This window comes from Gigantopelta aegis, chromosome 14 (genome assembly GCF_016097555.1).
Source record: "Gigantopelta aegis isolate Gae_Host chromosome 14, Gae_host_genome, whole genome shotgun sequence".
Classification (NCBI taxonomy): domain Eukaryota; kingdom Metazoa; phylum Mollusca; class Gastropoda; order Neomphalida; family Peltospiridae; genus Gigantopelta; species Gigantopelta aegis.
The window spans coordinates 41,165,854-41,179,425 of NC_054712.1; the positions used below are offsets into that span (position 1 = coordinate 41,165,854).

Here is a 13,572-nt window from a genome sequence, read left to right on the forward strand (position 1 = left end):
TTGAAATTGTACAATTAATACATTTTTGGTTATCAAAATAGTCGGCTGCTCGCGTTACAATTTGTTCGCTATTTGGTAATCGCTAAAAAAAAGATTTTAAAGAAAAATAACAGTTTTTAAATGTCAAACGTTTATTGAAAGAAACATCGGAAAGCCACACAAATCAACTGGGTAAATATTACCAACAAATTAAACTTACAACAAGTTAATTTTTAACAAAGAATAAATTAACAATTTTCGGGGAATTAACTTCAATTTTTAGACAATTGAAATTTGAATTAAAACAAAAAGAAGTAGAAAGTTTGAAATGACCACGACTGTTGGCAATATCAGGTTTGTCTAGAGCCTTAATCATTTTATTCCTCATGTAGTAAATACTGTCTTTCTTGTTTGGCCATTTCCAATAACATCCTGCTGGTTCCTGCAAGCCAATGTCAATCACTTCTCCTGGGAACAATGTTCTGTTGTATTCAACAACATACCAGTTCTCATCCATGATTTCAGAATCTTGCAAATTTGGTACTGCATTGGGACTGTTCCACTCTGTGCTGTCCTTCCAAAGGGTGAATGGCATATTCATTCAAAAGTGTTACTACAGTCCTTGGGATTCGACGTGTGCACCAAATGAAAACAACCAATTCTAAATCAGTGTCATTCACTCTTTCAAAGGACAGTACAGAGTGGAATGATATTGCCAACAGTCATGCACTTTCAAATGTTCTACTTCTTTTTAGAGTTTTGTTTTAATTCAAATTTCAATTTTCAAAAAATTGACGTTAATTTCCGAAATGGTTCATTTATTCATTGTTTAACTTGTTGTAAGTTTAATCTGTTGTTAATATTTACCCGGTTGATTTGTGTGGCTTTCTGGTGTTTCTTTCAATAAAAGTTTGACATTTAAAAACTGTTATTTTACTTTAAAATGTTTGATTTGGTGTTTTTTAGCCATTACCAAATAGCGGGAAAACTGTAACGCGAGAAACCGACTATTTTGACAACCAAAAATGTATTAATTGTACAATTTCAAAACTCTTATCATATAAAGATACCTAAACTATAGCTATACACCAATATATCCACTTTTATCATAACTGTTACAGTATGAGAAGACTGGATTTTAAGTGTGTTCATTTTTTTGTCATGTCTGTTTTTTTTTGTAACGCGAGTAACCGATGTTTACACATTCACAGTATGAAAACTAATCATAATATTTCCTTTTTTCTAATATACATTGATTATTTAACTAATAAAATGTAAGAAAAAAAATAAGTGTTGAACAGATAATTATTAATCCTGAGCAAATCAAAAGAATTAATGGTAAAAAGTATGGTAAAAAGTATGGTAAAAATGTAACGCGAGTAACCCTGGAATTGTACATATATATGTAGGTTTATTAGCCAGTAAGTGGCAGCAAAAACTAACTTGTATTAGTGAGAAGTATGTTGGCATAATTATTCACACACTGGTAACCTATTAAAATAAATTGTTGGTAACTTGCGTTATATATTTTTCGGTTACTCGCGTTACAATTTTTTATGTATCCATGTCATGTTTCATGTCACTATTGTGACAAATTTGTGGTTTCACCACCTGTAGTATGTATTAGTGTAGGAAAATATCAAGTGTCGTGTATTTAAGCATAATTTATGTATTATGGCCTTAAAAATCTGCTCTTATTGTATTTATTTGTTAAAATAATAGGTGCCTATTAAGCACGTGATATCTTTTTGGCAACAACCTCAATCTCTTTTTATCCAAGAACTTCAGCATATTGTTGATTACAAAACACATTCATTCATTAAAATAATTGATATTTAAAGTTTAAGTCTTTGTCCGATTCGTCGTGGAATTGCCCATATAATTCTTGATAATTCAAAAAACAAAAAAAAAAAAAAAAAAGTGTACCCTTAACAATAAATATGTTGATACTTGATTAAACATTGAAAATGGAATATTATAAAGCATATTGTGCCTCCCAGTGGCGCCCCCACCCCCGTTTTCGACGCCTATGGCCTGAATCTGTGACCTCGCAGCGTGGCGTCGCACGTCAATTCAACGTCCACATAAACACCATATGGCACTTATGGCAACGATATCAACAAAACAACCAGGTCAGGGAGCAGTGGCGTAGCGTGGGTTGCCAGCGCCCAGGGCAAGGCGCGTATTGCGCCCCCTAACCAGTGGGCCGTTAGCACTCCCCCGAGTCCCTTCCACCAGTCCAGAATTTTGCAACCGCCCCGGTGGCCCCGCCCACTCTACGCCACTGTCAGGGACCGTTCCCGTAGTGGCCGACCACCCGTGACAACCCCTCGCCAAGACACATGGATTCGAACCACGCATCTGCAAAACAGGTTCCAGCCAGCAACCCTCACAGCCCGTACCATCCCTGGCAACAGAGGTATATCAGTGAGGACAGTCCGACGACGTCTTCGCATCTACGGCATCCGTGCAAGACGCCCAGCCAATCCTGACGCCAGAACATCGATATCGACGTCTCCAATGGTGCAGACAACACCTGCGAAGGACAGCACGTGACTGTGGACGTGTCTTCTTCACTGATGGATCCCGTTTCCTTCTCCACAGATCTGACGGCAGGACACGTGTGTACAGACGTCAAGGTGAACGTTACGTCACGCCATGTGTTCTTGAAGGGGATCGTTTTGGAGGTGGTGGCGTTATGATATGGGGTGGAATTACAGCCACAGGCCGGACCCAGATGTTTGTGATTGAAGGCAATTTGAATGCTGTGAGGTATCGAGATGACATTTTGCAAACAACTGTGTTACCGTTTATGCAACAGAATGGCCCCGGGATAACATTACAACACGATAACGCCAGACCACACATTGCTAGAGTTGTGCAGTAGTACCTGAATCAGAAAAATCTTAATGTGCTACCCTGGCCTGCCAGGTCCCCGGATTTGTCACCAATCGAACATGTCTGGGATGAAATGGAGCGACGCTTGCAATGTCTTCCAGATCCTCCAACAACACTGCAAGAACTCCGGCTGATCCTTCCTCAGATCTGAAATGGCATTCCTAAGAACTTCTCCAGCGTTTAGTGGTCTCAATGAGACGACGGTGCCAGGTCTGTATCAGTGCTCAAGGTGGACACACTCGCTACTGACTGTGTGAACTTCGCCCTAGACCCCCTGTAGTAATGTGGCTCATTTGCATATGGCAGGTGCTCCCTTTTCATGGACTATTGCTCGTTTCCATATAATACCTTCGGATATGTCTCTTTCCATGTTATAACGTTTCATACACGGCAGTAAAAACTTATCATCAATTATATTTGGGTTTTTTGTGGCACAATAACTTTTGCCTTTTAGTATATAAGAAATAATTTTGTTATATACATGCAAACACACAAATTAACGTCATATAGTTTAACAAGCTTGCATTCACGAGTCTGTTTTCATTGTTAAATTTATAACAAAATGCCATTTTAATGCAATTCATTAAATATTTTATTTCTGAAAATTATCTGTGAACGTGATTAAATAGCAAACCAGTGTGTCAAGTGGTTTGTACATTGTTTCTATTGATGTACGTGCATGTGTATCGAAATAAAAAGGTTGTTAGAGAAAAAAAATAGCTGGGGTAATAAATAGAACAAACTCGGTACCAGTTATTATCAAATGTATGTACTCGGTAAATAAATTTGTTTATACCTGGTATTTCGTTTATTACCCCCCCCCCCCCACCTCCTCTCTCTCTCTCTCTCTCTCTCTCTCTCTCTCTCTCTCTCTCTCTCTCTCTCTCTCTCTCTCTCTCTCTCTCTCTCTCTGTGTTTGTGTGTATTACACGCACACGCATATATATATATATATATATATATATATATATAGAGAGAGAGAGAGAGAGAGAGAGAGAGAGAGAGAGAGAGAGAGAGAGAGAGAGAGAGAGAGAGAGAGGGGGGGGGGGGGGGAGGGATTCGGCACAAGTGTGTTTTTAATATGGAAAATATCAGCCGAGTGTTAGTTAATCAGTATTCGTCTCGGCAGATCCTCGACAAATACCGATTAACTAGACGAGGTTGATATTTTACATATTAAAAAACACGAGTAGCGAATTCTGTTATCCTATAACTCTCTTAAAATAGTTTTTAAGTTGATATTTACCAAACAACATATTCAATGCAGCGTTAATCGCAGATTAATACGCTTCAACGAAAGACGTTCGATCAGATGATTGGGCGTCTCGCTACTCTCATAAGTAGATTTCGCTACGATATAGTTCTCCAATAACTCTACGAATTAATATATATATATAAATAACAAATTCATCCATTTATAGTTTGTAATTGGCTATTATTCATAACAATAAAATATTTAAGTAAATAATTAAAACCCAGAATCGATTATTAAAAGCAACAACAAGTCAGCAGAACAGTGCTTTGACTTACATAGGGCGCGGCAATATGTGAATTGATAACTATTCACTGTCACTGCACAAGTCGAAGATTCTTCTGCGTTTGACAGGCACAGGACTGGGAGATTTGTTCAATACATTAAAGAACACAGAGGAGCTAACTGTATACTGCTACCCACGTCGGGAAGCAATCAAAGAGTTCGCGAACGTTAGAAAAACCTCAGCTGGCTGAACGCGGGTCTGCCCATTCAATTAATATAACGGTCGTGTGTCTCGCATATGTTTTATATATGTTTCGGTTAATTTTAATTTTTAACTTTGAGTTGTATGAATCTACAAAATAGTATGTAATGCTAATTATTATCCATACGGTTAAAAATATATTGGTACTAGAACGCCAAGTGGGACGTATCTCTTCGATGACACACGATGACAACATCGATTGGCGCATTACAACCTTACAGGAACGTCAACGAAACGAGTTGAGTGATATAAATTAAGATCGACTATGGGTAATAAATATGATATTAAACTCGCTACCATTTCGTATTATGTTTACATCCCTCATGAAATAATTTTGATTATTGAAAATTATTTTACTCGAGACATAAACATGATACGAAACGGAAGCTCGTTTAATTTCTGATATTTACGTTTGCTATGTTACGTTACCATGATTCGTGAACACAGAAACTCCCGAATAGCATTTAGACAAGAGGTGGAGTTACTTTGGCACCATAGTTTCTAAAATATTTAGATAATATATTATAACAATACAATTTAAATCTGTTGTAGCTGTTTTATTTGTTTACGGGCATATCTCAGAAAACAAGGTGTATAAATCCGACTCAACACAATGGTGCAATGTTTGAATGAAAATTCTGAAATTGTGGTGCGAGATAAAATCAACATAAACAAAGTTCAAGTCTATTCCAAGGTGAATGCCAAAGTCATCATCAAAGTACTTTTTCACAAATGTTTTTTCTAGGTGCAAGTCAAGGTAAATGTCAAGATCCATCATCAAAGTACTTTTTTTTTACAAATGTATTTCCTAGGCGCAAGTCTATGTCAATGTCAAGGACCATGACTAGAGTACTTTTTCACAAATGTATTCCGCTAGGTGCAAGTCTCTGTCAATGTCAATGTCCATTATCCGAGTACTTTTTCACAAATATATGACAGTCGTTTATAGCAACTGACATCAAGGAATGCATTGATTGCCGGTTTTAGTGCTGCGCAGTCTTCATTGTTCCTGTTGTTAGGTTCTCCAGGCTCCCAGTTGATGCCAGTAGCCATGGTTCCGTCATCCCAAACAAACACGCCCTCCATCGATAGGTCCGTCAGGCCGACTATGTACACTTCTCGAGCTTTTAAATATTAAAGTTGAATCAATAAAATACAAAAGGGCACAACATCTTGCAGGCGTTTCATTAGCAGAGAAAACACAAATCCAAAGTATGAAGCTTGAATTCAACAGTGATAAGTGGAAAACGAATAAAAATTTAGATTTCGAAAAAACGTGAACCATATTATAACACGAATGCAAAACAGCAAGGAAATCAAGAAATGCCATTTTGTGCTCTACAAACGCTTGTTATAAAAACATTACAGGAACGAACACGATTATATTATATTTGTTTTCATTATCAAAAGGCCTTTGACAGTGACGTACAGTAAACTGTGGTTTAAACTACGAGACAAAATTACCAAACTGGTTCACGCACCAACAGCCGATGATTAATAAATCAATGTGATCTAGTGGTGTCGTATAACAAAACAAAGTAACTAACGAATACACTGCTGGCAGCATCCACATTTATTCGTGTCAATGTTTTAAAACTAATAATAATAATTATACAAATAAAATAAAATAAACTTTTAAAATTACAAAAAAATTAAATGAATAAGCTGATGAGTTGTGAAACTGAAGGCAAATAAAGAACTTGAACTTCAACTGCACCTGATGATGCTTGAAGTAATTATTGATTGCTGAGGTTTTCGCTGCGGTGTTCAGGACAATCAATCTGTCACCTAATTGTGTGCATCTGTAACGTGCGTTATACATCGTGTGGACACTGGCGAACGCCTTAAAGCACATGTTTATGTTGCCAAACAGCACGTACCCGTACTCTGTGGGGCAGCGAACTGTAAAGATAATTGTAATTTGAATAGATGTACGGGCTATCATTCTTGTAGTGGGGCAGGCTGGTTTTTGCCCGCATTATACGAAGATGCCCGAATCTGGATAACAACATTTATTCATATCATATCAGGCCGACCAACTTTACTGAATTTTCCGAAAAATCCAGAATTTTCATCACATACTCGGAATTCCGGAATTGATGCCAAATATTCGGAATTTTTTTCAAATTCACTCGAATTGGGTTTTTTAAGCAACTAATTCTTATTACATTCTACATTCTTAGAATTAAATATCTTTATCACTCATTTCAATCTGGACTCCGTTTTGTCTAGTTTTGTGCCATTACCAAGGCCGCGGGCGTGCGTCTATTTTCGACCACCGAGCAATGAAAATGTCGACTAAACTGAAGCCATATACGAAAATTTCCTTTCTTATTTTTTATACTCGAATAGTTTATGTATTCATTTTAAAGATATTTTAAATATCATAGAATTATGTTCCTATGGGGAAAGCATCGGTTCTATGGCGATGTATGCAATTTTGTCACCATGGATAAAAGCATGAATATATAACAGAAGAACGCTACGATCGTACAAAAAAAAAAAAAAAAAATAAACAAACAAAACAAAACAAAATAAAAACAACAACAACAACCCAAACCGACAATTGTCTTCTTTCACATGCAACATTTGACTAAATAATATTTGACCACCACTAATCTATTATATGACGCATCCATGACATTAGTATACCTACCGATATCATTTTATTCAAGTAAGTTGAATAATAACGCGATTTGTTTTCTGTACACTAGCTCCCCAAAAGTGTTACTGTAATAGTAATGTAAGCGTAATGCAAAACGGCAGCTAGTCTTAATGTGGGTAGCAGACGTTTTGACCCCGAACCAGGTCGCCTCAAATCAGTTCGACCCCACTACATGCAATAATGAAATAGTGCATATGTGGCAATGTACCTACATAAAAATAACATTGGTCCCAAGTCTCTTTGTCATTTTATTGCTAATCTGTAGGTGGGAGTCTTAAACTGTAATACAATATTTGCTAATAAAGTAGGTTTTTTGTGTGAACGTGTTTGTGTAGGTGTGGGGGGTGTCTTTTTATGAGGAAGTTCCAATTCACATATAAATAATGATATACTCATTTGTATTGTCATTTTGCAAACATATGTCAAATTGCTTTTATGCAAATTACGTTCTCGCGCACTTTAAATTATTGCTTTGAAAAAGGCGTTCACGCGCATAAAAATAAAAATATTAGAAAATTCCGGAAAAATATTTCCATTAGGTTGGTCGCCCTGTATTATCATTACCGCGTATATTGGCATGGATTACAACTAATTTTGAGGGCAGCATGGTGGAAATGCAAGGTAAGAAGTTATCGGGTCGGCGTATTTTGCCCAAATTTGAGGTTTTCCCACAGCACTAGAGGGAGGGGGCTGTTGCCCCTGCCCCAACCCCGCTCCCTATCTCGTACGCTTATGGTAATTTGTATTTGGACTAGTATTTTAATTATTATTATAATTATTTATATTTACATTAGAATTACAAATGTTTCACATCCAATAGCCGATGATTAGTAAATCAATGTGCTTTAGTGGTGTCGTTAAATAAAACAAAACTTTTTTCTTTTTTTACATCTTCATTTCTCTTTTCGGAGAACGTGAGAAAACTACCTCTTGTGATACAACACTATGATGTCACGTGTTCGTCAAAACTGATCTGCAGACCCACATTCAAAGTACCGCTTAAGAACGACGTAAACGCAGAATAATTTGTTCATACTTACTTATTTGGACAGAGCTATTTGTATGTATATTGAACGCAAATGTATATACGTATATACGAATAATTGTGTTTGCCTCTTTAGTCTTCACAACAACATAAAAAACAACAACAATCATAAGATATACTATTCTATGTTTTATGTATCCTCAAACCAACCACCCACCCCGAAAAACAAAACAAAACAAAACAAAACAAAACAAAAACAACAACAAACAAATAGACTTCAAACGTTCATAGTTAACATGTATTCCAGGGTTGAATATTAACATGAAAACCATGGTCGCCAGCAGGGCCAGTTGAAGTCAAATCTTACTGGCCCTTCTCAAATTCAACCAGCCCTCCAGTTGTCACACTGTTCTTTGTTGAATGATAACTATGTGCTAACCGTATATAGTCTGTTTGTGTCAAAAAGAAACCGATGAAATTGGCATGTAACTTCATAATGAATAAAGTTAAAATTTATATAAAACCATTTCATGAAAAGCATGCTTGTTCACCATCTCTGTCACTAAGAGGTACACTGTGCCTTGGTATAAAGGCAGATCTAATGCCTTGCTTTGAAGCAGAGACAACAGCATCAGGCGAAACCCCTCTGGTTGATACAAACTTTCTAAATGGTGCCTACTGGTACTGGAATGGTATAGCAACCTACAAACCAAATGTTATTGCAATAACTTGATTTTTCATCAAGTAGTGAATATTTCTATATCAAAATAACACATTTACGAGTCTCATTTGCATTTTTGCATTATTCCATCACTATTTTAATAATAATGTAATGTGAAATAGATACTTTTATTTGTATTTATTTGAATACTAGACTACTGGTAAACATGTTTTTTTACCAACAATATCGAAACTGGATGTTGTGTTATAAATTTACAGTATTTTAAAGAACTAACCCTGTTTTCCGTTAAAAAAATTCGAAGATGTCCTGTTATGAACATTGACCTATAAATAATTCAAATAACATTTTACAACAATTATTTTTGTATTACTATAATCACAATAGACACCTACAGTTGTGACAAGAACAAAAATCGATATAACTTTGTTATTTACTTTGAGATATTTATTGTAACATAGAGCCTAAATATTTCCGTTAAAAAATGTCCCTTCCTAAACATGGGTCAAATAAATATATACAGGCAGGTTACAAAACTTTAATTATATAGTACATGCATAATAGCCTACAAAAACTAATTTGTATAATTATTGTGTTTGTGTAAATTGTAGTTCTGTAAATACACAAGATTTTGCATGTTAAACAAAATGTCCCCTCCTAAACACAATTTTAACATGTATATTTAAACATCTTTTCGCAAAATGCTTTCATTACATTATCAATATATTTACTTGAATGGATACAAAATACAATTCTATACCAATTTCATAATATATATATTCACAAATGTTAAATAATCAAATACTAAGTAAATTGAAATAAAGAAATCTGCAATTCCTGAAATAAACCAAATTAATTTATGTATTAAGACTAAATAACAAAATTATAATAATCATGCAACTATTACGGTATATAATAATTAATTTAACCCAATAATACTTATTAATAAAAAAATACTAATTAATTATTAGCTAACTGTACCTAATAATAAATATCGATAAACTTTCTCAATGAACCCAAACTAATCAACTTTAAATATACACCTGAAAATCAACTGTCGTATGTGAATCTGTCCAATATGTATCCGTCTTTGTCAAGTGCTAAAAAAACTAATCAGTTAACTGCATAGATTAATATGGGTGTGTATGAAAAAATAGAGCCTAACTAGAGAGAAAGAAAGAGTAAAAAAAATATATTATTTTTTTTCACATATTTTCAATGAGTAGGCTTATTAATCAGAATTCTTAACCTGTTTTCAACAATATATACTGTTCGAGTGCACAAAATTTTAAATATACAATGAGTATTCACTTTTTCGAAAACATTTTCCCATCAAAGTGAAATAACCAGACAAAACCAAATCAAAAATCAAAAAATATTTTAAATGTGTAGGCCTATACACTAATCACCAATACTAACAACTTCCAAGTTTGATTCACAGTAAAAAAAAAAACCCAACTTAAAATAAAATAATTGAACAAAATCAAAAATGTTTGATCAAAAACAAAACAAATACAAAATCTGCACCAGTCTACAATAACAGCTGACTATTTACTAAAGAGAGAGAGAGAAAAAAAATCTAACATATATCATTTAAGAAAACAAATCACATTTACAAAACTATTAAATAACAATTACTGTAAATATATTGTCAAAAAAATTATAATTATATAAGTCCGAAAAGGATATGTGAAGAAAGTTAACACTAAATAAACTAATCTGAGATCTATGTTATTTGTAATCAATAGTGTCAACACTGACACAAAAAAACTGTCACATCAGATCTTTGACCTAATAACTATGATATATTTCCGGAAAAACGAAAAATTACGATTACATACTCGGGTATTTCCGGAAATACGAAAATACTCTCGGAAATTTCACAGTGTACGAGTATTCACGTTTAATAACCTATTGAAAAAAACACGTAATTTATAAAAAAATATCAACTTATTGTAACACTATTCACTGACAATAAAAGTCATAAAAACATCAGGTATATAAAAATAAACATACATACATCTAGAACTTGTACAGTGTACACGTAACACGCCGCTGGTCTGAAAACACCTCACACGTTACACCAACGAAAAAGTCAACCGCGCATATCCAGCACGTGCAGTCAGTAGTTACTATAGTAACACAGTAACAAAAGTACAATACACAGTTGTCACTTCAGAAACTGTCTTGAAAAGTTATCCAAAAGAATCAACGAATGTCAATCTTGCAATAGACACACAAAAACAAAAATGTAGCTAGCTAGCCGATAGTCACCACGAAAAACACCACCACAGAGTACCTCGGTGAACTTGTCCGTCGCGTCCGCTCGGATGTCCCGTGTTGTTCTCCACTGTCGTCACATTTGGCTGTGGGCCGACTGAATCACACCTCTAAGGCTGTAGGTCTGGTTGATGTCTGGTTTTCTCGATCACAAAACGTTGGGCTCCATTTGTAACGTCGGGTAGTGAAGACTATAACAAGATTTGTTTCCACAGGTTCATTTATTAATAATGATCATATAAAAAAACCTGCAATAACAATAATACATTTCTTATAATCGTGTTTAAATAAATATAATAATAATAATAGAGATGTTCAATCATTCACTCACTCATTCTTTCATTCATTCACACATTCATTCATTACAAACACCTGTGCATGTACATGTCTATATAAAAACATATTTCATACATTTGTCTTATATCAAATAAAATATAACAGTCTGGTATTAAATATTGAGTTAAAATATGTTATTATAAAACATTCACTTACCAGACATCTCGTTCTAGTTTGCACTAAAACTCATGTGAAAATATAATAGTTAATCTTTGACTTTGCAGTCGTAAATTGAAAGATGTTGTTCAGATCAAAGCAGAACAAAGAATGAGATCGGGTGTGGTTAATTTGGCGGGAACAGGTGGACAAAATACCCAGCATGCAGTGCTACTGTCCTAAGCGTCACTGTATTCAGTCAACCGTCACCTGTCACTAATTACACGTGCCACCGAAAACATACCAACCCAATATCCAATCTAAACCAACCAACCGATAACATTACCCTCACTATTAATATATAAACTATAATAAGGTAAGTGACTAACTACAAACAATTAATGCCCTAACTATCTAATTAATAATATATTAAATAGCAAAAACTACACTTGGTTACATATATATATGATGTTTGTTTGATAGATGTTTTGTAAAAGGGTTGTGAGATATGATGCTTTTTTGAGATAATTAAAGAAAACACCCAAAAAACTCAACATGTTTATGTGTATGATTTAAATTCATTTAAAATTAACTATTAATTCACTGATGCAGTGGTAATTTTATGTCACAATGTTCAAGTTCCGGAAAGGACATTTTACAACATGTTAAAGCTGAGCAGATTTGATATTGACATGTCTGGGTGTTGCTATGTACATGTGACTTGTATGGAAGTCTGAGAATTTTTTTGACAACCTGCAGGTATTAGTGGGTTTGACTGAGAGATGTCAGCTTTGTTTATTATTCTGTCACACTTGGAAAGTTGTGCAGTAATCAAGTTTGGTTCTTTATTCTGCCATGCGTATAAATACAGTCAAACTGTGTTAAACATTCACCATAAGGAGGACATGTATCAACTTGGCCTTTTAACACAGGTGGTTGTTTAATACAGGTGGTTGCTTAATGCAGGTCAGTTCATATTATTACAGAATCTGATGTTTTTTTTAAGAATACTGTTTACTATGACGAGGGTTATTACATTGGACGAATAACCAATACACAATCAGGGCTTCTAGAATTTTTATAAAATCCACTAGCCATGGGATCAGTGATTTTTAAAAATGTACTAGCCACAATTAAAAATTCACTAGCCCTACTTTACTTTAAGTTAATATAATTTTACTAAATAATAGTAATAATCGGATATAACACCTAAAGAGGGAGATAGAGCTCAAAAACACTAACATTGGGAGATGGGATGGGGGGGCAGGATATTCATATTTACAAAATAGACTTAACTGCAACATTTGACCAGAAATAATTCACTAGCCGTCGGGCATGGCAATAGTAGTTATTTACTAGCCCAACATTGAATATCACTAGCCATGGGAGTGGGACTACCATAAGCTAGAAGCCCTGACAATGCAAGTGTAAAGTGCTTGAAGGTGATCATATTTGTATGAAATTCCTTCATGAGTGTAAAGTGACATCAACATTTAAATGGCCACAGACAAGGTCCTCCCAGACTGTCGGAGTGGAGTGCTTAGAAAGTTGTTTCATCTTTCTTGGGCCTTTAATTTTTGAAGGACATGAGCCTTTTATTCTGCCACAGTTGCAGGACGTAAAATTCAAATATTACAAAATAAAGCTGGCAAATAAGGACATTACAAGCTAAGTAGATTGTGTGTCTTGTATGCAGCAGTGTGCATATGAATGACAGGTAATCTTTTAATGTTAATTATCTAATTACACCATTACATACAGATTCATATCAAATATTATTTCCTAACACAATTATGAATTAAAATTTGTTTAAAGATTAAGAGCAGTCTCAGTTTATTTAACTGAAATTTAAATGTTAAAACAAATGTCCCCTCCTAAACAAAATTGCCATTTCCACACTGCATTGTTTGAAAGC

The 13,572-nt window shown here is 34.7% G+C and overlaps 1 protein-coding gene across 6 annotated transcripts in view; it reads right to left on the reverse strand.

The window, feature by feature from the left end:
- Nucleotides 1–3,937: 3,937 nt before the first annotated feature.
- LOC121388706 overlaps nucleotides 3,938–13,572 on the reverse strand; it is a 21,316-nt gene continuing 11,681 nt past the window's right edge. The window contains exons 3-5 of one of the 6 annotated variants that reach the window (XR_005960000.1): nucleotides 10,966–11,473; nucleotides 6,334–6,518; nucleotides 5,605–5,740 (exon numbers count right to left, since the gene is read on the reverse strand). Coding sequence is in view for 3 of the 6 variants with exons in the window: in XM_041520170.1 (XP_041376104.1) it covers nucleotides 6,226–6,518 (293 nt within the window). In the remaining 3 variants the exon portion in view is untranslated. Of the gene's footprint in view, nucleotides 11,474–13,572 lie in introns of all 6 variants that reach the window. The other 5 variants (XR_005959999.1, XR_005959998.1, XM_041520172.1 and 2 more) reach the window with 5 other exon arrangements.